This window comes from Tetrao urogallus, assembly GCF_951394365.1.
Source record: "Tetrao urogallus genome assembly, chromosome: 3".
NCBI classification, from domain to species: domain Eukaryota; kingdom Metazoa; phylum Chordata; class Aves; order Galliformes; family Phasianidae; genus Tetrao; species Tetrao urogallus.
In genome coordinates, this window is record NC_136815.1 from 44,216,092 (window position 1) to 44,242,296 (window position 26,205).

The following is a 26,205-nucleotide window of genomic DNA, read 5'->3' on the forward strand; positions in this document are numbered from 1 at the left end:
AGAATAAGAGTCGTGAAGGCTTAGAAAAAACAATACACAAATGCCTTTCTCCTTTGCAAACTAGGCTAAAAAATACTAGTTGCCAAAGAAAACCTACTAAATATGAGTATTTCTATTTCAGGTCTAATTAGAATAAAAAACATCCAGTCACATCATTCTTCTAATACAACATAACACAAGTAAGATTTTGTCCCCCACTCCTTTTATTTTCTCAAGTTGCCTACTAAAAAGCCGCAGATTGAAGCCATAGAATACAGAAACAAGCAAAGGTTCAGTTTAGCATTTGAAGCCTGCAGTTAGGTACTGTTTCTTCCTCCAGCCTTTCCCCAAAAGTCTCAAAAGAAAGGCTGTTTTGTAGGTCAAATTCATGTTTCAGATCTGCCCAACACAGCTGCTTTCACTGACTCTTAATACATTTAAACATCACCTTCGTTTAGCAATCACACTGCCAATTGACAGTTAGTCATAAGATGGTAATGCAAGAGACCAACTTACCTCATCATCAATTAAAAAAAAAGAAATTAAAAAATCAGAACTGGACAGAACATGTGTAGAATATCAACGTGTTTTTAAATATTTCAGGACAGGGAAAATTAGTGAGCAAATGCTTAAAGCTAGAGCAAAACACTGGCACTTTTGTTAAATTTTCTTTTTCCTGGGTGTATCCTGCTCCCCCACAAAGTGCTGCCAAGCTTGATATGAAAGAAGCAGTCAGCTACCAGAAAGCTTTCCAGCTTGGGCTCCCACCATTGATAACACTTTAATAGCTCTCTGCAGGATCTTTGCCACCACCACTGCCTCTTCCAAGGATGAAGCTCATCAGCTCTAAGACCACAGGGAGGCAAACTGGGCATGAGAATCCCACAAACAGATGGAAGGGAGGAAGACAGAAGGGGACAAAGTACAGAACTGTCAAGCTGCAATGCCCTGGGCTTTTAAAAACTGAAAACATGAGGTTTGCTGGAGCTGCTCTCTTGCAAATTCCAGTGTGTTTACACATCAGGTCCAGAACTGTATTTTATCAGCTGAGGGAGGAAACAACAGGAAGTCTGCCGGACCCTTTTCCCAGGAAGACAAGTATATGGGAATTAACTTCTGTCATCTGCCCTCAACCTTTTTACACTACTGACAATTCTCATTCTCACTTCGAGCAACAGAGAAACAGTCACACACACACACAAATGGCATTAATCCTGCACATTTTGAAGTCATTTCAAGAGAAGTGCTCTGCATCTAAATGAAAGGGCCCCAGCATGACGCTAATTAGATACTTTGCAACCATGTTATTCCATCTGGGAAGAAGGAAAAAAATTAAAAAGTGCAGGTATTTTGTACAACCTCTGAGCTCAAACATTCAGGAACAAAAATATTTTTGTAGATGAGGAGAACAGTCCTCGAGTCGAGGGAGTTTTGCAGTGTACATCAGGTTATACTTCAAACGGGATAAGAGACAAATGAAGGCAAGTATCATTTCATCTCAACTTTTTATGTTCCCCACTTTTTGTGAGGACATGCTTATACACCAACATTCCCCTTCTGGACCTCAAAAAACATCTAAGGCTAAGACCAACAAGTTCTTTTAGAACTTCTGAACAACTCTGTAACCAAGGAAGCCAGGCTCAAGGCCTCTTTTCCTTTCTTTCCACAGGCAGTTCGTGCAACCTTACATACAGGATCCCTTGACAGACCTCTTCCTTTTGGCTGCCCCAGAGCTAACACTTGAAGTGGCCCTATGATAGCGTGTATCCATACTGCACTTATTTACTCTATTATAAAAGGGACTTGTGCAGAGTATTTTGCAAATACTGTGCAAAACATGCTCTGAGAAATCCATTCCAAACAAAACAGCAGTATTAACTTTTCCTAGTCATCCCTCTTGCAGCCTAAATCAAGTTGTATGCTCATTAGAAGTGTTCAAGTTTCTACAAACTTTCTTGCCAAAAATACTGTCTACCTCTTTAAACACTTCACAAAAATCACAAGTTGAACTGATTACATCAAAGATGAACCAAGAAAGTACAGAAGAACCTTTTTAAACACAAATGTAAGTGAAATTAGTTAACAGAATGATCAACATTTATTCACATTAAATGGTGAGGATGTATGCAGCTTCACCCATCTAATGGAAAAAAAAATCTTTACATCCATCTCTTCCCTGCAGTGTAAGGATAATACAGCAGATGACTTTTGCTTTTACATTCCAAAGACCCCTGTGTAGAGATCACAAGCACACAGTTTGCAAGCTAGTAATCCAAAATAAAAATAGGTCAGGAATATCCACTATTATTCTTGACAGACACAAAGCATACATTGCTTCCAATTCTAAGTGAAATAGGAAATGTATTAGAAGAGGTCTCTGGGTTTCCCCTTCCATTCCAATACTATCCACCTATAGCGAGAAGGAAGAGAGAAAACATCACAGACAGAGCTGTGGGTAGTTTTCAGTTACTAATACAGAAGAACAGCAGGAGGACAAATCTGTAAGTCAGACTATTAGTTACTGCTGTCAGCAAACTTATCTCTCCATCTTTCAAACACTCAAGGTCAAGAACATACATCCAGATTGGATTTTTTTTTCTCCTCATTTTCTGAATGCTTGGTCAACTGCTACTGCTCAAGTCAGCTTGGCCACAAAAAAAAAAAAAAAAAAAAAAAAAAAAAAAAAAAAGACAAGTACAAACAAAATCTCTGATTTCTCCCCCAGCCTACAGGGAGAACAGAACAGAAAGAAGCAGTTCTCTTTTCGTCACATGTGCACATACATATATCCAAACCCATGGTCCCCTGGAACAGAGAAACAACTGGATCTGTGTCTCATATTCTACAAGTATCAATGGTCTCATCGGAGTAGTCCTATATCATTTCACTCTGCTAATGACAAACAAGACAAAAAACACAATAGAAAAACAGTAATACATTTCCAGTAATTGTATATCTACATATTTTTGCAATCTGTCTACTAAGTTCACTTAATTCACTTGGAGAACAGAGGTCTTCAGCCTATAATGAGAAAAAGGAAACAAAATCTCAAAACCTCAAACTTGAGGAAAAAAAGAACCTGACTGGTACAGATAGCTCATTTTCCCTTCAGCACCATTCTTAACTATACTTCCTCCCCACCCCCCCGAAGTAATCAGGGAACCCAAACATAAAAGCATTAGGAAGTCTCCATTCCCCAGAAAAGCTTCAGCTGGAGCTTGGAGGAGCTCAGTCACAGAGCACAAATGCACTGAAAATGGTTCTTTAGACTATTTATTTTACACATTGTTCAATGCTATTGTGAGAGTGCTTTCTACTACAGTGAGGGAAGATGATCTGACACATGCTGGCAGAAGCATAATTAAATTAAGAGCAGAAGTTATCAGCTTAGTGAAAACCACATTAGTTAGAAATAACAAGAATGCATCTATGTTTTCTTCAGTTCTCTCCATCACTTCTTCCACTGTACAATGAATCTTGCCACCTACCTGCATAACAGCAGGTGACTGAACAGTAGAAGTCACAGCATTTGTTGTTTGAGATAATGGTTTCAAAGGAGTAGGTACTGCTTTCTTTATTAACTGGGTTCCAGAGTTCTTAAAAAAGAAAAGTAATAACAGTATTCATACAGAGAACAGTTGTCAGACAAGCCAGTGACAAAACATACCCTGAAGTTAGGATTTGTTCTTGTTGGATATAAGCCACTCATAAAATAACAAGACAAGTAACACTCATACAACCCGTATGCTTGAAACGCTTTCCAACAAAGCTATCTGCCTACTGGTTTTCTATGTGAGAACATATTCAGAGACAGTTAGCCACTAATCCTAATCAAAATAAAATGATTAAAGGATAATAATGTTGGTTGTATTAAGTAGATGCCTCTTTTTTGGATCAACTCTTGCTTTCCATTGTAAAAAATGTAAGCAAAAAGCCAGCAGAGTTTAGGGAATGAGAAGGAACATCCTTCAAGGGAAGAAGCAAAAGGTTCTCAGTTTCCTTTTGCTCCAGAGAAGTATCCCATCAGAAAACCAAAAAGCTGCAGTTACACTAGCAGTAACCATTTAGGTAGCAGCTGGTTTAAAAAAAAAAAAAAAAAAAAAAAAAAAAAAAAAAAAAAGGAAAAATAAAGAACATCTTTCTTGTAAGACAGGAATTCCTTAATTTGTATAAACCCAAATGTAACAATTAGCAGTTTGAAAGACAGAAAGATAGGCACAGTGATGTTCATGTACAAAACACACCAATCACACTGCTGAGAAAACATTCAAATGCTTAGTTAACTCTTAACAGCTTATTTGCAAACCCTGCTATGACCATGTTAACATACAAATTAAACCTGTGAGGGAATTTACCTGTACAGCACATATTCTCACTGCAGGTGTGCTGCTAGGTACAGACACTCGTACACTTGTGTTATTTTGTGGTTGAGGTTGTGCTCGTGCTATTGCTTGTTGAGATACTAGCATCAGTTGACCATTACTGCTTCTGATAAGAACAGTTCCTGTTGGAGAAAAACATCCAGTGTTAGAAATTAAGGGATGTTATGGCTTTGCTGTTTCTGTGCAAGAAATAGCTAGACCACATTGATAAGCAAATGTAATATTTAGTTTCTTACTCCAAGGAACAGCTGCTCAAGAAGTAAGCACTAAAAGCCCACAACAGTTTTACTCTGCATTTTATGACAGTAAACAACCCCTAAAGTAAAGTGACAAACTTGACCAGACAGCCATATCAAAACTTTACACAACTAATTGCAAATCAATCCATCATTTGAGTCAAAAGAAATTTGGGATTAAAAAAAAAAAAGAAAAAAGAAAGACAAGCCATTCCTCCCCACCACCATACAGACTTTCTGGAATTAGTTTAACAGTAAGCACCCTTCAAACAGTTCTTCAGTCTGAAAAATGCATCACCACTATTAGAATTAGCCGCTTCTACACATTTTGACTTTCTGACCAGTCAGCTGCACGCTTACAGGTGAAGACACAGTTTAGAGGAAGCCTGTACAGGAAAATGGAGCCTGAATAATGGCAGTTCGCCTACCTACATCAAGGCCATCCCCTTAAACAGAAGGCAGTGGTCTCCCACTGAAAGCTAAGCCTATTCACACACATGAAGGTGTCCCTCTGTCAAGGATCTGTCCAAAAACATTCAAATTTATGGATTTAATCAAAGTTGCGTACAGCCAAACAGGAAGATTTCTTTGAAAAAGTAGACTCTTCTGCTTTGTTTCTTTAGTGTTTATTTTTCCTTCTAAGCCCACTGAGCACAACAGAACACAAACGAGCCTACCACCTTTCTCTCATCCTGTCAGCAATAATGACCAACAATTTAACAATTAACAAACAGAAGTATTTTTAATTAAAATATTACTTTCAATTAAAAGTACACTAAAGAGAATCATATGCTACAACACAGTGTCATGCACTCTGCATTTGGAAGCCACTCAGCTACCAATGCCCTCCCTACCTCCCTGTCAGTCCTTACAAGGGCTGGACTCCTGAAAATCCAGATCTTTCATCAGGGTCACAATTACAAAAAGCCAGACGGATTCCTGGCCTCAACTGCTGCAGATCCTTTACAGCAGCTACAGAGCTGCTTGTTTTTGCTGGCACATCACCTCCTTTTACCTGAAACAGCAGCTACTACCATTGCCCCACACAGTAGTTGCTCACACATCCCAGTACATAACTACATCCCAGTAAATAAATAAGAGTCAGTAAGAGTATTTAAACTTATTTTTTTTCTTAGAGGGTTGCATAGAACTCCAGAGAATCTGCTCTAGCAGGGAGGAGATGGATCCCATCCCTTCCAACTCCTACAGTTCTGTAAAGCTGAGAATTTTCTTGCAGGCTAGACAATATCTAGAGAATCCCATATATTCAATGCACGCTTATAATATTTTCTGGTGTATAATAACTCTGTATCAAGAGAATAATCTTTTCACTACCTGGCTTGTTTAAAGAAGTCGAAATACAGCATACAATATAACCTAAAATTTTTTTTTTGAGTTAAAATAAACAGCACACTTAAAGCAGCAAGCACACAAAAAAAAGCCAATAAACACAAAGCTATAGCTATGTGCTCAGAAGCAGCTTTTCATCCCAAAAGCGTAAGAGGAAACTGCAAGGCAGCAAAAAACTTTGCATAAAACTCTGAAAAGACAACATATCACTACTTAAATAACACAAACTAAGACTGAAGCAGCTGCATCTAGAATGATTCCCCCCATTCTCAACCAACCTTGCCAGGGCAGATTCACAAGACAGTTGCAAATCCAGAAAAACACTTGTTCCATTTGACAACTCAGCTTTCTCCTGCTCCTCTGAAATCTTGACTACAGTTACATTTCGGTACAGATGGATGTTTTAATCTAAGCCATGAGTGCCTGGAATCACAGAAGACATACCTGGTTTTCAATTTTCTTTTCACACTATCTTATTTAAACAGTGATTCATTGCATGCAATTTCTCATCAGTCAGAAAAAGTGCATTTTTCCTTGTTCACATCACATGTTTATGCAGATTCCAGGGGAAGAGAGAAAGCTGATGATGCACACATTTTGATAGCAAGAGCATTTCTCTCTGCACTAGGTCTATATCCAGGACTGTAGAACTATTACTTCTACTAGTTTTAGGTTTTCCCTTTCTCAGCTTACTTAAAAATGTTAATGCTAGCTCTACTCTAAGAAGGTGCCTATAAATTTAATTCTGTTCCTTTTGAGATTTGGAACATATTATACTCTTTGTTTTCATATATTTGGATATTTTATCATTTGATTTTTTTTCTTAGCAAAACTGACAGAAGCACAGATGCTATACCTCTGAATTCTACTCCATACGATAGGATAATTACCACAGTTAGCACAGTTATATGGTTATTTTTTGCACAACTGGTGTGAAGTTTCAGTTAAGCTCCACCAGAAATGAACATCATGCCTGAAGAGTATTCTCTCCTCCAGTCACCTCAATGGGAAGCACTTCCAGCAGGCTCCGCTTGACAAGAAATTAACACAAGAGATACACTGGCAGCAAGCTTATGCAAATACAGTACAGTTTATAAGCAAATTATTGAGCAATTAAAAGAAAAGCACAAAAAACCCTTCCAACCATAAATACTGACAGCTTGCAGTAACACATTTCATTGTGACAGTCAACTAACCCATCAGCATCATGCACTGAAACACAAGGCAACTTTCCACCCAGTAGCAGAATTAATTTGCAAAAGGACATCCATGCTTCATCAAAGCTGTTAAAAATGCCTTCAAGCTTGTTTTGGGTGAGAGCATCCATAGCAGAAGTTACCCAAGGCCACTCCAGTCTTGTAGGCCTCTCTGGCATAACAGGAATCTTTCCACTTAGAACAAACTTAAAATTCTGCTCTATTTGTACAACTCAGCAGAATTTTTATACAGTGAAAGCCTCTTCATGTTCATAGTTTTTTGCAACAACTAGTGAAACTAGAACTCTAAAACCAACAAGCCCAATGCGATGGTAACTCACCACTATTGTTCTCGCAGGTGTAATACCTAAATGGCTGACTTTAGAAAATATATTAAGACAAATTTGAAACTTCCACTATTGCAATTGGTGTTACGAAAAGCCATAAGACATCACTTCAAAGCCTCAAACACACAGTTTGGCCATTACAACCCAATGTTAAGAATTGACAGCAAACCAAGAAATGGATCATCTAAAGAATTTCCATTTCCGATTGTGGCAAATTATACTTTTCCATATCTTCAAACAAAAAAACCCAGAACCCTTGGATACTTCCCTTCCACCTTGAAACAGAAGAAATGACCTAATGCTGAAGTTACTAATCCTACCTCCACATGCAGTCCTGTAGGAAAGCCAAGAGAGAAGGAACTGACAACCTGACCCAGCTCAGCTCCCTTTGAGGCTAACCAGAAGGAACCACACTACAGGTTCTCACACTGAAGTCTCCTGACAGCTCTCCTCAGTGACCTGGCTTCTCCTTTAGAGAAGCTCTGGGAGCTCAGCCTTCAGAAAGGATGCCCAGCACCACTCAGACCAGGGCTGGGCAGTCACTACTCACAGCACGTCTTACCCAGCCACAACAGCAGCTTGTGCTATGGAAAACCAAAACCTGCCTATTAAATTCCCATTTGCTACTTCAAATACAAGAAAACTCAGCTGTAAGTTTATGCTTTGCCAATCGTACCTGCCAAGGAAACCAAGCTTTTTCTGAACATATTAGAATCCAATATGAGTTTTCTAAACCATGGCTGTGCTTACCATCCAAGTTGGAAATAAAAAAAAGAACAAACACAGGTTAGTGGAAGGAGCAGCTTCCAGATACCTGATGAAGTTGAGGGACAAGTATCTCTTCATTATAACCAGAAACATCAAAGACAAAACGTTAGCAGATATGTAAACAAAATGAGATTAAGGCAGAGATCTGTTTATATCATGGTAACATCACCTGCATGGGCTTCAGGGAATAGTGTCAACAAAACTGCACTATTGGAAATAAATTTAAGTTGCGCCACCAAGCAAAGCCCAGGGCTTCCCCAACAGTACTGCACAACAATGAACCTTAAAAGCATCCCACAAGGGCAACTTTCACCATTCAATTTCTGTCAAGGCCACTTCCAAAGGAGAACAGCCAAAAGGAGTTTGCAGGTACCTGAGATGCACTAGCTAGCAGGTGTGCTCCTGTGGAGATGCACCATATGTTGTTACATTTGAAGCTTAAACTGTCATGTTGAATTGCCGCTTTGATTACATGATTTCCAACAGAACTGCTTAGCACAACAGCTCTTTAGAACTGCTTTGCAATAGTAGACTGCAGTGCAACATAAGAAAGTGAAAAGAAGTCTCCTACTTAGGAAATCATACCTTTCACACCTGCTTCCTAAATAAAACACAAGCAAGAACAAACTAGAAAAAAAAACAAAAACAAAAGGCATTTTTTCTTGAGTCATTTAAATTTCAGATTTAGATTTCAGGAGTAAGACAGATCTAAAACGCTCATTATTAAAGACTGACTACTTAAACAGTGACCATAGCAAGGTGCACTGTGTTGTAGACAGGCTGTAAAAGTCCACTACAGATAAAGTTTTTATGAAATACCATGAAAGACAGGATAGGTGAGTTAGATACTGTGCGACCCAACTTGTACATGACTCAATATGCTGGGACCCTATTTTTTCAGATTAAGTATGGACCCCACAGCATGCACAATAACTACTTAATCCTCACAACCCCCCAACCAGTACCTGAGTTTTCCTGAATACCTACTTCAGATTCCTGTACTGAATATGAAGAAAGGAAGACAGCCCAATCCAGAGACAACATCAACAAGTGTAACTTCTCACTTAAAAAAAAAAATGATGCAACCACAGAGGTTTAGCTGCTAGGTTTAGCATACATCTCGGTGGACTAGGTGCTATCTTCTATTCTAAATTGAATACAATTGTATTCGGACAACTGATCTTCTGGAGAGCCACAGGTATCTCCTGCTTGGGGATTTCTTGTGACATCTCTTAAGAGTTTCCAGACAAGCAGGACAGAGAGCTTGTCTACACTACACAGACCAAACTGACTTGCTCAGCTTGTAGTAGACTGCATTCATAAAGCACTTCACTGCATGAGACAATCATCACGAACCTGTGGAAGATGATGTCAGTAGATGCAAGAGAAATTCAATCATGATTGGAACTCAGGAACTGTGACTAGTGCATGGATTTTGCAGTATCACCTTGAGATACCTAACGTTTACTTCTAATTCAAGACTCCTTGTTTTGCACAGAGGTACATGGATCTCCACATCAAGAAAATCATTCAAAGGGAATAATCCTAATTTGCGTTTATGCTACAAGAGAACAGAGATAGGTTTGATAAAGCACAAGAGTGCAGGGAAATACCATATCCCACAAGTGCTTAAATGAGTTGATTGCATCTTTGCCAATTGCACAAACACCACAACGTGAACTTATGAACTCTGTCTTCATTTCAGCTGCAACAGAATTGGTTTCTTCAGAGAGCCTGATATGATGCTGTTTTGGTTCTAGGAGAAAAACACTGTTGGTAACACACACGTGTTTACAATTGCCTGCTAAACTGTTGTGCAAAGGCAAGGCCATTCACAGCGAAGGAAGGGTCCAAGGAGCTGGGAGGGAACAGAATTAGGACAGCTGACTTAAACTGGCCAAAGAGATATTCTATACCACATGATATCAAGCAGAACAGGTCTTGAGGGAGGGGGGGAGTTCATCTCTCCCTCTTCTTCCACAGCTCAGAGGGCTGGCTGGGCATCAGTCAGAGGGTAGTGAGCATTTACTTGTGCATCACTTGTTATGTACATTCATATATACATACAGCCATAACTATTTTCCTTTTCTCTAACTTAGTAAATAGTTTTATCTCAACCCATGAGTTCTACTTTGGTGGGGTGTCTTTTGTTTGTTTGTTTAATTCTCTCCCTCACCCCACTGAGAAGAAGGGGGAAGTGAGCGAATGATTGTGTGGTGATGAGCCAGCCACCTGCTAGGTTAAACCACAATGCTCTGGCCTATAACTTCTAATGTAATAAAATGCTAAAAACACAAATATCTGAAGTCAAGTTTCGGGCACAGCTTAATGAGTAAGTCTTATCCAAACTGCTGGATGCTAGCTGCTCACTAATGCATTTTTTGTGCCCAGACAGATATCTGTTTCACAGACCAGCAGTCCTGCCCTCTCCTCCCCACAGCATTTATGCCTTTTCACAGATTACAGGCCTGTGCTCCCATTAAGAGTTTTCCTGCACTTTGCACAGAGTTAAAACTTCATTATTTGAAAGTATATTAATATCCATGCAATTTTACAGTTACAGTAAAAACCCCATACAAAAACATAACCAGCCCATCTGCAAGGTAGAGCACTCTTACTTACAGCAAAGAAGAGATGTTCATATCAAACACTGAAGACAACCTGGACATTGTGTTGGATCTTGGAGGGGCTGTAAATAACTGACAGATCCTAGATGTTTTCTGGGCCTAGTTCCAAGATGGCACTACTGCTTCTATTCAAATTCAAAGTGTATTTATTACACTAGAATCCCAAGAGTTTCTGGTTTTATTATGGGCAAGCATACGGGATTCCAAGCCAACTCTGCATTCCACTAGGCAGTCTTATCTGATATCATGAGAACATCTAACTCACATTCTTGAGCCATGTCTTTCAGCTCCTGGGATCATTCTATGGTTCTATGATTTCCCATCAGCATTTCCACATCTTATCTCCGTGGCTTGCAATTTTACTACACAAAGCTCGACTTCTTGCCTGTCTAAGGAATCAGACAGTTCTAGGACTTTCTATAGATAAAGTGATCTGACTGAGTTCTAATGGACCCAAGTTACTTCAAGGAGTTTTGTGTATTTGAGAGGACTCCACTGATAGCAACGAAACACTACCTCAGAGGAGCCCAAGTGGCATTTCCTTGTTTTCTAGAGAATTTCTGCTACAAAAAGGTACTGAATCCATATTCCACACCCTCTTCTAGCTAGCCCTGAAGTCCTAGTCTTTACTGAAATTATTTTAATCTGAAGTTTGAAGTCTGAGACATTGCAGCACACAACTTCCTAAGAATCAGTACTCTGCACTTCCCATTTCCAGAACGCTCTTACAGAGAAGTTGTTAGAAAGAAACAGGAAACTCATTCAACAAATATAAAAAATTTAAATCAAAAGATGGTTAAAAAAAAAATAAAAAAAACTGGCACCACCACAGAATTCTAATACAAGGCAGCATCATCCCCCTTTAGATCCCAGTCTCCTTTAAATAAGAGGAGAATTAACTCAATCCAGATTAGCTTTACAATGAGACTTTTGTTTTCTTAGAGTTCACGCAGAGAACAGCAGCAGCAGGTTGAATTCCACTTGATTTTCTCTAACAGCACAAATTCACCCCACTTTTGAATGGATTTTCATATATTTCAGTAAGACAGGCAAGGGGCTTAACACTGAGTTTTAACACTGATTATCGCCCTTCTCCTAAACAGGATGGAGCAAACAAAAATTCTCGTAGAAGACAGCAAAACATTTATGGAAGTATTAACTCCTCTCTACACAGATACTGTTGAAACTGTAACGAACTGTGTGATATTTCAACAGTAATGAGAAGTTACACAAAGGCGTTCTGAAGAAAGAAAATGGAGATGTGAAGGGTCTTATGGGGAGCATCTGAGATAACTGTGATGGCTTGGCGGAGACTTTATCACTACAATTCCCTGAAAGGAGGTTTTACTGAGGTGGGAGTCAGCATCTTCACCCAGGTAACAGCAATAGGATGAGAAGTAATGGCTTGAAGTTGTGCCAGGGGAGGTTCAGATTGGACATTAGGACAAATTTCTTCTCAAGAAAAGCGGTGAGGTATTGGAACAGGCTGCTCAGGGAGGTGGTGCAGTAACTGCCTCTGTAGGTTTTCAAGAAAAGCATAGATGTTGCACCGAGTGATGCGGTTTAGAGCAGTAACAGACATGAGTTGATGTTTGGACTAGATGATCTTGGTGGTCTTTTCCAAGCTTAATGATGCTATGAATACACTTAACTCTTTCAATACAAACATTCCCTTGTAGTACACTACCAATTAGACGGATCTGGCTTCCTGAGGGCTCCACATCAACTATCTGGCATCTTCCACTTGGCAAGCTGCAGGTGAAAGCCTTCAGGAGGTGTGCCAACCAGAGGATATTGCATCACCCACCTTTCAATTCTGCCTGAATATCCACACAAGAAACTTTCCTATGAGCAGCTAATACTAACAAACCCACTTCTCCTGCCTCCGACAAATTGGGACTGTGCACTGAAGGAGGCCTGCAACCACGAGCTGTGAAAACCAAGTGCCATAACATCCATCTGCTCCACCAAGTTACCCAGCAAGAACACTGAGCTTCATGAGTTTTCCAGGCTTAACAGAAACTAGATTTGCTCATTAGTAACAAGGATTTTCTATTTGCCATCATGTTTTCCTTACTTCAGTCTTGATTACAGAGTATTTTCCTGCAATACTGGTAGAAAAAATCTGCCAGAGGACTTCATTCTTAAGGTGACAGAAATGGCAGGACAGACCTTAATTATCACAATCTCAACAAGAAGTACATAACCTGCCTCTATTGTGGTATTTTCACCTTTGTAAATTAAACATCTTTTTCTGGAGAAATCACCAGAATTTTCAGAGAAGTAGCTTTATGCAAAAAACTTCAGATGACAAAAGACAAAGACAAGCCCTAGGACAATACAAATTACTCATTTTTTATTCCTCAAAAGCTTTGCAACTTATACCAAGACTTGCATAAGTAACTGTAAGATGCAATTCTACTCAATAAGCTTACCACAGATTTCTACCACGTGGCACAGCAAATACTTGGTTCTGTAAAAGAACTTAAAGAAAGCTGTTATTTCAAACTGCTTGAAATAAACAAATCAAAGCTTATCTACTTCACCAGTCTTTGAGAAAGTAATACTGAATCATCTTCAGTATTTTTTCATCCATTTGTGCACGGATGATGCTATTTTTTCTGCTGTAACCTAAAGGGTCCTCTAAATACCGCAAAAGCAACAGAAGTCAGGCTCACATTTTCTAAGGATTAAGTTAAGCATTCACCAATCAACAGCTGTAATTCTGTGCAATACAGCCCAATTGACTTTAAGATTGGAACAGCCTAAAACACTAATTTTACTGAGCATCGTATTTCAGTGCTTCAGTATTCAGAGCGCATTTGCTTTTATGTGAAAACCATAAATCTAGAAATTAGCTTTATATCTATTGCCAAGATTGAAATCATAATTCCCATAGGGCACCACATTTAATGATATGAAGGCATTGTTGTGCTAGACACATTCAGTTGTGAAAGTCAAATCAAATCCTACAGAGCAGTTGAAATTCCTACTGACTGCAGCAGAAGACTTTTTGCTCACTATCTGTTAAATCTGAATTGGTTCCTCAGGTCTGCCACAGCTTTGACAAACACTCAGGAAAGAGCTGACTGGCATTGGTGCTTTTGAAGAGAGAAGTTTTCAATCAACCCAGGTAAACCTGCTAAGCAGAGGACACTATTGGGATATTAAAGGTTGAAACAATGCATCATTTAGCACCTTCTGGTCATCTACAGGACGAGTTTTATACTTAGAATTCAAGAAATTGTCCACATCCAGGAACTGCAGACTTTGAAGCAAAGTCTCTAGCTTCCTGATGTGCTGGAAGAACATTTTGACTAACCACTTACTAAACAATCAAAACATAAGAAGTTAAAAATTAGCACTTCTATTCTAAAGCAAAGGACTGATGCAACTATGAAAACATCAAAACCCTCATGCAGCTTTACAGCCAAGAAACAGCATCAGAATGGAACAAGGGAGATTCAGAGTGCAGTACAGGAAAGCCACTATGCTGGCTGAGACGTGGATGATGATATTTGTCTGCTTTCACCTACACAAACAACCTTAGAGCCCACACAATTAGGAGAAACACAGGGACACTGCTTCAGTTCCTCCTCCTTCCTGCAGGTGCCTGCTTCACTGTTCACCTGCCTCCTGCCACAACACTCAGTTGTGCCTTCTCAACAGCTATCTGCTATCAGCCCAGATAAGCTGCAGGCAGCAGAAAGCTTGCCAGGGACAGGCCAAAATACACAAGTGAAGACAACTGAGCTGCAAATAGGAGCCAAGGACCTGTACCTGTCACTGTTTTGCCTCCAAGGCAGATGGAGAGGAGCCTTGGTGTAGTAGCTGAGCCTCACACAAGCACGCTAGCCTAAAGTAAGGCAGAGTCAGGACACAAGCCCAGATGTGTGAAGTAGACACCTCCAGCGGTACTGGCTCACCAGCAGCACCAACCAGAGCCAGGCAGATCAGCTCTCTCCCACAGAAAGCCCGCCACAGCAAGCAGATCCAAAGGTAACAACAGAGGATCAGCCAGATGAGCTCTGCAATGTTTTGTCCCTTCGGGAGAGAAGCAGATACGACTGTCTCTTCCAACACTTGTACGCAATTTGAGGGACAGGGACAATGTAAAATCCACACAGACACAGAATTGCATTCAAAAAAAGAAAACAGGAAATCAAATGCAATAAAGGTAACCAGGAACCTCACCACTCCTTCTCCTCCCCAAGCCTTTACCCATTTCCTTCTTTTAACAGCACAACCCAACAATTTCCTCCTGCAATAGGAAGCTTAAGTTAACCAAGGGTTCAATTCCCCGTTAAGAATGTGGTCTATGACAAGATATTTGCAGTTTGGGGAAATTTTGGAACAGCACAGACCACAGCACCCAGAGCTGGGGTCAGAAGCATATGTTATTGGCAGCACTGCACTCACTGTCACTGCCTGGTCTTCACCAGTCATACAGACAAGTTCATCAAGTACAAAACTCTGAAATGCTGCAAAAGTTAACAGTGACAGTAACTGACGATCATAGATATTCCTTCTAATTAGGAAGAGACAGACCCATCATCCAGTCTAAGAGCTAATAGCATTTTAAGGGCAAAACACAACAACCAAAGCTTCAGGGTAGAATCTGTCTTGTTGAAAGAGGTGTGTGTAAAAGAGTCCTTGGCTGAAAACATAGCATAGGCAGGCAGGGTCTCCCACCTCATGATTGCTGGTACAGGAGATACTCTAAGGACAAAAGAGGAACACAGCACTAGTCTGGCTATTCAGCCCCAAACCTGCATTTTGTAAGGAAAATGATTAAATACCCTTGTTAGTCATGTACAAGTCTGGTTCTGTATGCAGTGCAGAACTTGTGAAGCACAACAATCTTCCATGGGAAACTCAGTGAAGTAGCACTTGGCAGAAGCATAATCCAAGCTCAGAGGAGTGAAATACCTGGTCATCAGACATTAACTTTCCCACCTCTTCGCTTTACTCTGGGCAAGGAAGAGAAAAGCAGAAGCTGAAAAAGAAAGAACAGCCTAAATCCATGACTTTCAAGAACTTTTTCTGCCCCCCAAACAATAGAGTCAAGTTCTGCTGTCCTGGATGCCTTTCTTTTCTGCAAACAGCAACTGTCTATAAAGCTAAAAGAGCAAAACCTGCTCTAGACTGCAAGTTCACAAGTACTGCAAAATGACAAATAAAAGTGCTGTTGTCATCCACCTTTTCTTAAAAGAAGCCATTTTCAATGCCTCCAACTGCAGTCCAGAGAGAGCATACTTTCTGCATGCATTTTTCTTACCAGCTTTCACAGGTACTGCAGGTTGAATGTCACTGTTCTAAAGCCAGGTGCACTCTACCTAGCTCATTTTAGGCCATATGGCTAGGTTTTATAATTTCTTTGGAATAAACTCTGCAAGCTTAAGGATTCAGTATTTTATTCCACTGTCTTTTCTAAGTAGTCCAACACTTGTAGTTTTAATGCTATACCATCTTACAGCACCTGGATGATTTTTACATCAATTCAATTTTTAATGAGTAATAAAGACAAGGGTAGAACATTAACACTTTATCAAGCAAGAATGCATTTTTAAAATTGTCCTTAGGATGATCATTCTGAAACATTTCCTGGAGACATTCACCAATTCATAAGAAATCCAACATCGTCGGTGCCCTTTTCGGTGTATTAAATTCTAGCTAAAATGTTGCAGAGTACTGGTACCTCTGAACTTTCAACACAAAGTCGTCTTTCTTAGTTTGTCCCAAGAGCAAGGAAAACAAGATGATGCAACAGAATGGTAACACCACTTTTGTTACATCTGCCAACTGCCACAACACAAGCCAGTTTATACCCTGCACTATGCCTTCACTTACCTGTATCAAGCTACAGCAGAGAAAAAAAGAAAGAAAAAAAAAAGAAAATAAAAAGTATTGCTAAGTTGCACTTCCCAAACTACCAGCTACTTATACATGCCTTCACCTGCATGGAAAGATGAATGCCAGTACATTCCAGAGAGTAAAGCATTAGGTAAAAACCTTGAAAATTTGAGATCCTGACTATTAAATAATAATGAAATAAACATTTTCACCACATTTCATTTCAGAGGAAAGTTCGCAGCGAGTTAGACTCATCCCTGACTGCTGACTTACCCAGATATTACAGCACATGTGAGTGCTGGGAAACCCAAAGCAAAACTTACTTATTAAACACTTTCTTTCCCCTTATATTAACAAATCCCAAAGAGACGTGTGTCTTTGAAAAAGAAGTGGAAAAAAATAAAGAAAGAAAAATGAAAGAGAAACAAAAAAGAGGAAATGCAAACATGCAGCAGCAGAGGACAGAACGTACAGTCAGACCTCCATTTAGGCAGCATCCTATGTGGAAGCAACTGAAAAAGATGCTCCACAAAGGAGCTGTCCCAGCAAAAAATAACTGCAGCAACAATAGCAGAGGCAACTGCGTACCTCAGGAGAGTAAGAGTAGTGGTATCAGTCACTGTGGTACAGGTAGGAACACCTGGGCAGTCCCTGATAGCATCCCAAGTCATAGCTACCACAAAGGTAGCACTGGGTGCTACACCAGTGTTCACTTTGCTGCTCCATGAAGTACATCCACAAACTTATTTCCCGCATAGGTGTGATAAAAAGACAAGCCCCTCGAGCATTCTCACTGCACACCTTACACAGAGTGATGCTTTGCTCCACGAAGGGCTCGCAGGGGCCTGGTTAGCCACCACAGCCAAAAGAACTCCACTGTAACAGCTTGCGCGGAATGCAAAAAGTTGCCTTACGCGGAAGCTTCCACATCCACCCTGAATCCGCCTCAGGTGCTCTAAGCACCCCTAATAGTGCCCGACTCAAGCCGCCCGTGCTCTCCACGTCCCGCAAGGCAAGCGAACACCCCACCTCACCCACCCTCCTCACGGGGCAGAAAAGCGACCGGCTCCCAACTCCTGGAGCACTCATCCCAACTCTCCCCATCTCACCCAGCTTCCTGAGCTCCCATTTGCCCACGCGGAGGGACGAGGCGGGAGGACACGCGTGGGGCCCCGCGGCTAGGGGCACGCACTCACCTGGGGGCAGCTGGAAGTTGGCCGGCAGCTGGATGGTGGCGGTGGGCGGCCCCTTGGGTACCACCAGCGGCCGCGGGCCCCCCGCAGCAGCCGCTCGCATCGCCGGGGGCCCCGCGGAGGGAGCGGAGGGCGCCGGGCAGCCGGACACCTTGGCGGCGGGGCTGCCGCACGCGGGAGCAGGGCCCCCGGCGGGAGAGCCGGCGGGCGGCTGCTCCGGGTGCCCGCCGGGCATCAGCCTGACGGGGGCCGCCGCTGCCGCCGGGGCGCTCATGGAGAAGGAGAAGGCGAAGGGGGCGGCCGGGTCGCGTAGGGCTCCGCGCCGCCCCGCAGCATCGCTCAGCGATCAGGCGCTGCCCCGTCCGGCGGCACGCCGCCCAGCACACATGGTCACCCCGCTGCCTACTGCTCAGCGGCCCCACGTGGGCCCGGCCTCCCCCGCCGGCGGGAGGGAGAGAGGGCGGGCGGAGGGCGGGCCCGGACCGGCGGCTCGTCCTACTGCGGCGGCGCCCAGCCCAGCCCTGCCCCGAGCCTCTCAGGGCCCGCGCCCGGCCGCCGCCCGCCGTGTTTATAGCGCCATGCGGAGGACGCGCAGGCGCTGAGGCTCCGCGCCGGGCCGGGCCGCGTCACGGGGCTCACGGGGCGGGGCTGCAGGCATCTCGTGGCGCTGCGGGGGTTTGGGGTGCGCGGCTGCCCTTGGGAAACAACCGCGGCCTTTAATGGCGTTTCCCGTCACACGCTGAAAGTTGTTTCAAAAAGGCAGCTGGCGGGTCGTGCTGCTCTGCTAGGGATGTCGGCGTGACCTTCAGCTATTTTAGGGCTGTGTATCACTGGGTTCTGAAGTGTGCTTATGCCCATAAAGCTGAAGGAGCTCTGTTCACCTGCTCAAGGTGAGTGCAGTAGGAGTTAGGGCTTGGTGTGTAGTACAAAAAGCACAACGTGCAGCAAAGAGCAAGAAAAGCGGAAAAAAAAAAGAAAAAAAAAAACACAAAAAGGAAGTTTCATTTGAACTCATATTACCCATGTAAAATGTGAATGCAAAAAAAAAAAAAAAAAAAAAAAAGAAACAAAAAAAAAACTGCCCTGAGAGATGGCTCGCTGTACTGCTGCTCACAGTTCATCCCACTGCAGGAGGAAGACAAACACTCCCTAATCATTTCCACTTACAACTTTGTTTAATTTCACTGTTACTGCTTTAAAACGCTGTCAGCAGTTGCTGAAACAGAACAGGGCACTTCAGAGCGCTCAGAACTGCAAGCACGTGGTCACAGCTTCATGTCTAGCAAGGTCAAGCCATACTCTCCCGAACTGCTACAAGCAGCAGCAGCAGCACAAAGACACACCACAGAGCCTGGCTGAAAAAATGCCTTGATATTCACACACCTCAAGCTCACCCTACCCTACCTGCTAGTTACACTGCTAGCTGTAGCAGATTGCAGAAAAGGCTACTATCCTAAAATTTGCAACATACTAGGTCAGACAAGGTGCCAGAGATATATATTCCTACCTTTCCTACCTACTATTTGGGATCTAAGCACAGCACTTGCTTTCTTGCACAGCACCTCCTTGCCCTCATCGCCACAGCTCCCATTCCTCCAGCCTCAATCGTTCTCCTGCTCATCCAGAAGAAACTCAGACCAAAATCCCACAGAGGGAGCAGCAACAGAGCAGCTTCTGGAGAAGAGGAAGCTCAAGAAGACCTTATTGCTCTCTACAGCTGCCTGAAATTAGGTTGTAGCAAAGTGGGGGTCAGCTTCATCTCCCCGGTAACAGCAATAGAACAATAGGTAATGTCATTAAAGTGTGGTTCCAGGAAAGGTTCAGGTTAAATATTCAGAAAAAAATCTTCTCAGAAGAGCTGTATGGTATTGAAACAGGCTACCCAGGTTGGTGGTGAAGTCACTGTCCCTGGAAGTGTTCAAGAACAGGATAGAAAATGGTGCTGAGGGACATAGTTAGTGGGCAAGGTTGTAATGGGTTAATGGTTGGACTAGATGATCTTGGTGGTCTTTTCCAACCTTAATGATTCTATGAATGGTTACAGTTTCAAAGCAAAAGAGTGGATGAAAAGGACTCTGGAAGAGGAGGCTATGGAGTACATCAGGGAGGAGGCAGTCTCCATACCTCTTACAGATCTTCCAAGTGTGAGCAAATTAAATCACAATTACTTATGTGTATGAGCCTATGTTCCATGCCTAAGGTAGCAACCAGGGCATGAGTTACCTCCCACGCACTGAAGGATGTTCAGAGAAGATGGAGAAATTTCTGTTTCAGCAATCAAAACCAGTAATGACTAGTGACAGAAGGAATGCGATGCACTGAAAGGCATGCTGTGCAGAAAACAAGTTCTACTCTGCTGGAACTTCAGGGAAGAATGGAGTAGGCTCATTAGTTAAGTCCAAGCTTTCTTATCTTGGGGCCATTCATCTTCTGAAGGAATCCCTGAGACCACCACAAGAGTGCTCAGGAGTGAAATCATACCTAGATGAGACCAAAAGAAAAAGCTGAAGTCAAAGAACGTGCATGAAAGCTGGTTGAACCACATTGTGAAGATAGCAAGCAGAAAGTACGGCATAGTGAGAGAAGACATCCCAACTCTGCAACAGGAACAAAGTAAGTAACATGAAAGACAACAAAGGAAAAGGTATAAGACAGTGATAATAAAAAGGGAAACTCCTCTGAACAGAGTAGAGAGGATCTAGAAATATTACAAGGGCTGCTCCAAAAGTAATGCCTCCTGTTTTATGATGTTAGCCTATGATATCAGAGGCAGATGGTGGTCGTATGGCAGTACAAGCTGAGCTTTCACACCAATATTCCATCACATTTTGTTGCCAGGTCACAGACAGCAGCAGAGGAGCAGTCTGACAAAACAGCATCTGGCATGGAAGTGCATAGGAAGCAAAGCTGTGTTACTGAATTCCTCCATGTAGAAAAATTGCACCCACTGACATTCACTGACGCTTGCTGAATGTTTATGGAGACCAACCAGTGGATGTGAGCACAGTGAAGAGTGGATGGTGTAATTCAGCAGGAGTGAGAGCAACAGTGGGTCACCTCTGCTGGTGTAGATTTTTGCAAGCATGGCATGCAAGCTGTTGTTTATCACTGGCAAAAACACATAGCTAATGGTGACTGTATTGAAAAACAGTGTTTTGTAGCTAAGAATTTGCTTTGTCCAACACAGGGGCAACTGTCCAACAGTGTTATTATGCTCTTTGTATCTGCTATATGAAAATAAATAAGAGGCATTACACAAATCTCTTAAAAATAATGATAAAATAATACTGGGCTATGTTGAAGTACCATAAGCATCCTCTCCAAACAAAGCAGATGCATCAATTACTCTGTGAAACTGTACAAGAAGTAAAAGGAAGAGTGCTTTCTCCACAGTGAAAAAATGTATTATGATAAAGGACTGAATACCACAAAATTCCTGTCCAGACAAGCAGGCTTTAACACTTCAAACAGTAGACTTCCATAAACTCCTTAAACTAGAAGGCAGTTTGACATCAAATACCTTGTTATAGTTTCCCACAACACTATAAAAAACATCTAACATGCTTCAGTGTTTTAATCTGTCAGTAATCCTCTTCACAAAAGTTGTATTTTTTCTCTGATTGATAAATTATCAATTATGTACAAGCAGTGAATTAGCTGGAATAAGAAACTTTTAATATTTACCTTAAACCTTTCTTAAATGACAGACCTGGAAGCACTATGGAATTAAATTAAGCATGTAAATGCAAAACAAGGGAAAGAAATACTTGTGACCATTTAATCTGATTTGTTAAATTAGGTGATTTTAATGGAAGAAATGAAAAGGTCACATCTAGATTTACCTTGAAACATGTTTGATATTAACAAAGAAGATGAGCGCTTTACGAAAAGATGCTGAAAGAAGTGAGATACTGAAGATAAGACTAATAAGAATAAGAGGAGAAAAAATTTCACACCAAATAAAAAAGGAAAGAGTGAGAATGACTTAGCTGGAAATTACTGAGTAGAAGATAGGACCAAAAAGGTTAAGTAATGTGATAAGTTTTGCAAATGTTAACTTATTTACTAATGAAAATGGCCAAGCAAAACTATGACAGGATGTTTAATATCCTCAAATAACCATGACTTTACATTATATTAGCAATTTCAGTAGATTTGTTCAAATTTATAGTCGATGTCACAGTCTGCCCTATTTTTTTCTTGACTGATGATCTTTTATGGTGATGTCTTTTTCTTTTTGAACCTTCAGGCTGACAGATGCCAAAGCAAATATTGCACTTACATAAGTCAAACGCTTTGTTCCATGAGGTACAGTGCACTACAGCTTTAAACCTCATGAAACATTCAAAAGTACAGCAGGAAGGTAGAACAAAAGAATCAGGCATATACTTGTATATTGTTCTAAGCTATAATGTTTGCTTGACTATACTGAGTTAGTAACAGCAAGTGAGCTTACTTAACACTGAGCTTAGGCACAAGAGAAGCCATACGAAGCAGAAGTTTTACCTGCAAGTGTATTGTCTGGTCTGGGAAACCAAAGCAGCATCATAAACCACAAGACATGATCTGATGAGGTTGAATGATCAGGTGCATATGCAGCTCACAAGCTAGGTTTTAAAGCAAATAACATTTTAAGAATTATATAGCTGTATTACAAGGTCATAAAGGATACCACTTGTTTTCCAGAGGAATTCACTGAGGGAACGTGGTTTTCATCAGCTCCTGGAAAACATGTTAATAAATTTTTGCGGCAAATGACATGTGCAAGAAAAAAAAAGAATAGGCAGGCCTCTCAACAGTGCAGGGTGAACAAGCATATCAGGATTAGCATTACTACAGCTCCCCTAGGTTTCAAGAAAAATACAGAACTCAGCTTAGGTAGAAGCCAGTTCATTCAGCAACTAAATGCACTGCAGACAGTTACTGCCTGTTAAAATTTCAAAAACTTTATAACAGCCATCACAGCTGTTCTGGGACACAGGTATTTTTCTTCCTTTTTGATTCTTTCCGCCTCTATTTCTGAAACTTTTATTTCAACATCTTTTACACTAAAAAATAGGAATAAGACAAATAATAATAATCATCATCATCATCACAATTTCCATATGCAGTGCTGTAATCTATTTATTCATTTATGTTCTGTAGCAAAAACAGTGCTGCTAAATATCTGTGAAGCATTTCAAAATGATGCCAACCATCAGAATCAGATTTTCTTGATTTTATATGAGAATCAGATGATAGTAAATTAAGATACTGCCTGCAACCAACAGAAGAGTTACCAGAGAGACTAAATGGGACTGCATCTCCTTCCCATCATTAACACTGTGCAACAAGCGTAGTCTTGTGTTATGCTGCAAAACAATAGCCATTTCACTGAGGTGCATCCTACTGCTGATGAGGCTGAGGAAATGCTGTAACACAAATTACTCTGCTAATTCCTGAACTCCAGGTGCAGATAAATCAAAATTGCATTGGTGTTCTCCTACATCCTTAAGCAGAGATTGGAATTCTGTTGCTGTAGACGGAAACAGCATGAACAATCCTAAGTTCAGATGTCAGTTGTAACTACATGCCACAAGGTACTTTCTAAAATTTATCTATATCTATTTATCTATGTTTAATTGCCTTAAGAATTATTATTATTATTATTATTTTACATCGGTAGTTGTGCCAGCTATTAGACTTTTTAATTTAAAAAAAGTCTAAGAATTAATATTTATTAATATTCTGGTGAATATTCCAACTTGGCTGGGAAAATAAACCTACAGCACAAAATTATTTTCTCCATGTGAAAAAAGAAAACAAAGCGAACAACAACAACAAAAAAAAAACACCAAACAACAACATCAAAAACCACCCCTCCCAAAACCCACTACTGATTGGGAACATAACTAATCAGTTTTATCAGGGTAAATGATTAATTCTTGTTCAAAAAGCAGGTTTGTGTCTACATTTTCCTCAAAAGCATTAAGTTGCAGGAGACTGTTGGTGGTGTGGTGCACTCATTTAACTTCCACTTTCCTGTGCTTGAATATTTTCTTGCATTAAGCAGATACATGGTTTTTAGCTGATCTGCTCACCTTCCATTGGCAATTCAGAATTTGGTTCACCGTTAACACATAATGAATAAAACCATGGAAATACCCAATTTCTGAATTTGAACTGTGATCTTGTTTCCTCCTTTTAGACTCGTGAATGTTTCAAATAATTTAGACCTGAAAAAATAAAAAGAACATCTGGTCTTAATGCTTTGTTATTTTCATGAGGAAGGAAAAAATCTTTCTACTATTTGTCTTCACCTCTCCACACCCTCCACCACTTATACTTGAAAGGACAGAGATCTCACTTTAAACCTCAGGCAAATGGGAAAACTACAACATTAGTCTAATGTCAAAAACATTAATGAAGAGCAAATTAAGCATTTAACTTCTTTACGTATTTGAAAAAACATTTAGTTACTGTTTCTCCACCCTTTTCCTCTATGCTGTTTTCCTAAACATCCAAGTCACAGTCACTTACCGTACTGTTTTAGGATCAAATGTGTGATGAAACGCACAGCAGATCTCAAAGCACACTCACTGAAATTTGTTACTCGAGCTGAAGGCCTAGATACAGTTAATAGGAAACCCCATGTATCTCTATTTAGGCAGGGTAAAAATTCAATGTACCCTTTGCTCCTGGAGATTGTCTTTCAAACAGCTAAACGAACACCTGAGAGTTGCTGGGGAAATAAGTATGGTGAACTGGAACAATTAACACAGTTTTGAAGATGTTCTTATTTCTTCCACTGCTATCACAGAATCTCAGGCTGAATTTGGAAGGGATCTCTGGAGATCCTGCTCAAGCAGGGCCACCCAGAGCGTTGTGTTCAGGCCCATGTCCCAGCAGCTTCTGAAGATCTCCAAGGAGGAGACTCCACAGCCTCTGCACCTTTGCCAGCGCTCCATCATCCCCACAGAAGTGCTTTCAGGTGTTCAGAGCAAACCTCCTGTGCTCCAGTTTCTGACTGCTGATTCTTGTACTGTCACTAGGCATCACTGAGTAGAGCCTGGCCTCAGTCCTCTTTATACCCCTTCAAACATATATACACACTGATGAGAATCCCTCCCAAGCCTGCTCTTCACACTGAACATCCTCAGCATTCTAAGCCTCTCCTCACAGGATAGATGCTCCAGATCCTTCAGGAATTCTGTGGCCTACATTCATGTCCATGGTTTTCTCGTAGTGGGGAGCCCAGAACTGGATCCAGCATTCCACATGTGGCCTCACCAGTGGTGTTAGCAGTACTTGGCCCGAGGTACTTTCTTTGCTGCAAGGACACATTACTAGCCAATGTGCATTTCTCTTAAGCAGTCAAAATATTTTGTTTATCACATCTCATGTCTAGAGTGGGAGTTCTTCAAGACACAGCAGAAATAATTACAAGCTAAAAAAGTAATTTGTCATTTGATACTGATGAGTTTGTTTAGTAACTCAATAAAGTCCTAGGTAGCTCAGCATTGTATGTATTCCCTTTTTGTCACACAATATAATCAGTAGTGAAAATATAGCTGTTCGAAAAAAAAAAAAAAAAAAAAAAAAAAAGATTAAAAACACCAAAACAAACTACACACATTCTGGTATTTTTAATGTTAATTTGTTAATTTTCGTATATATTTTAAAGTTTACATTTCCTACTTGTGATTCAAACAACAGCTATCAGACCACAGCATATCAGAAGTGCTGTGATACAAATTACTGCAGGATAAAACATTCCTAGTACTTCCGTCGTTTTCAAAAGTAATGATAATGTGTTATAACCAATGCAAATAGCATGTTGCCATACACCTTCCTACATTGCTTCTGGAATGAAACATTCCCAACAGTGTCTTGCTCTATTGTAAATTAGCAGCAATCACTATAGCTCCCAGCATTATCAATCTACAGAGACACTATAAAAGTCACCTAACACTGTACCACCATATGTTAGGAGAGATTTCATATTTCAGACTGAATGCACAGGTGTCACCTGGAATAACTGCCATGAGGTTTTGTACAAAGTTTTATACTTGTTTCCTACAAAGTCGTTAACATATACCTGTAAGAGGCTGGTTTCTCGTTTTTATAGGAAGGTCAGTATAACTTTCCACCAAATTTCACAGCACACTGTACAATGAAATCATTAAATCAAATAAGTTCACCAAGCATTTTACATTTTCATAATGGAAATAAATCCAAGCATTTCTTCAAGCATTTACCTTTGCATTATACTACATTACTTATATTACTTACTTC

The 26,205-nt window shown here is 40.9% G+C and overlaps 1 protein-coding gene across 1 annotated transcript in view; it reads right to left on the reverse strand.

Moving 5' to 3' along the window:
- The window catches only part of TAF4B (TATA-box binding protein associated factor 4b), a gene marked incomplete at both ends in the record, with an annotated part of 68,859 nt that extends 50,654 nt beyond the window's left edge, over positions 1-18,205 (reverse strand). The window contains 3 exons of the mRNA XM_079533648.1: positions 3,468-3,575; positions 4,335-4,483; positions 17,935-18,205. Of these exons, the coding sequence (XP_079389774.1) occupies positions 3,468-3,575; positions 4,335-4,483; positions 17,935-18,205 (528 nt within the window). The remainder of the gene's footprint in view (positions 1-3,467; positions 3,576-4,334; positions 4,484-17,934) is intronic.
- Positions 18,206-26,205: the final 8,000 nt, after the last annotated feature.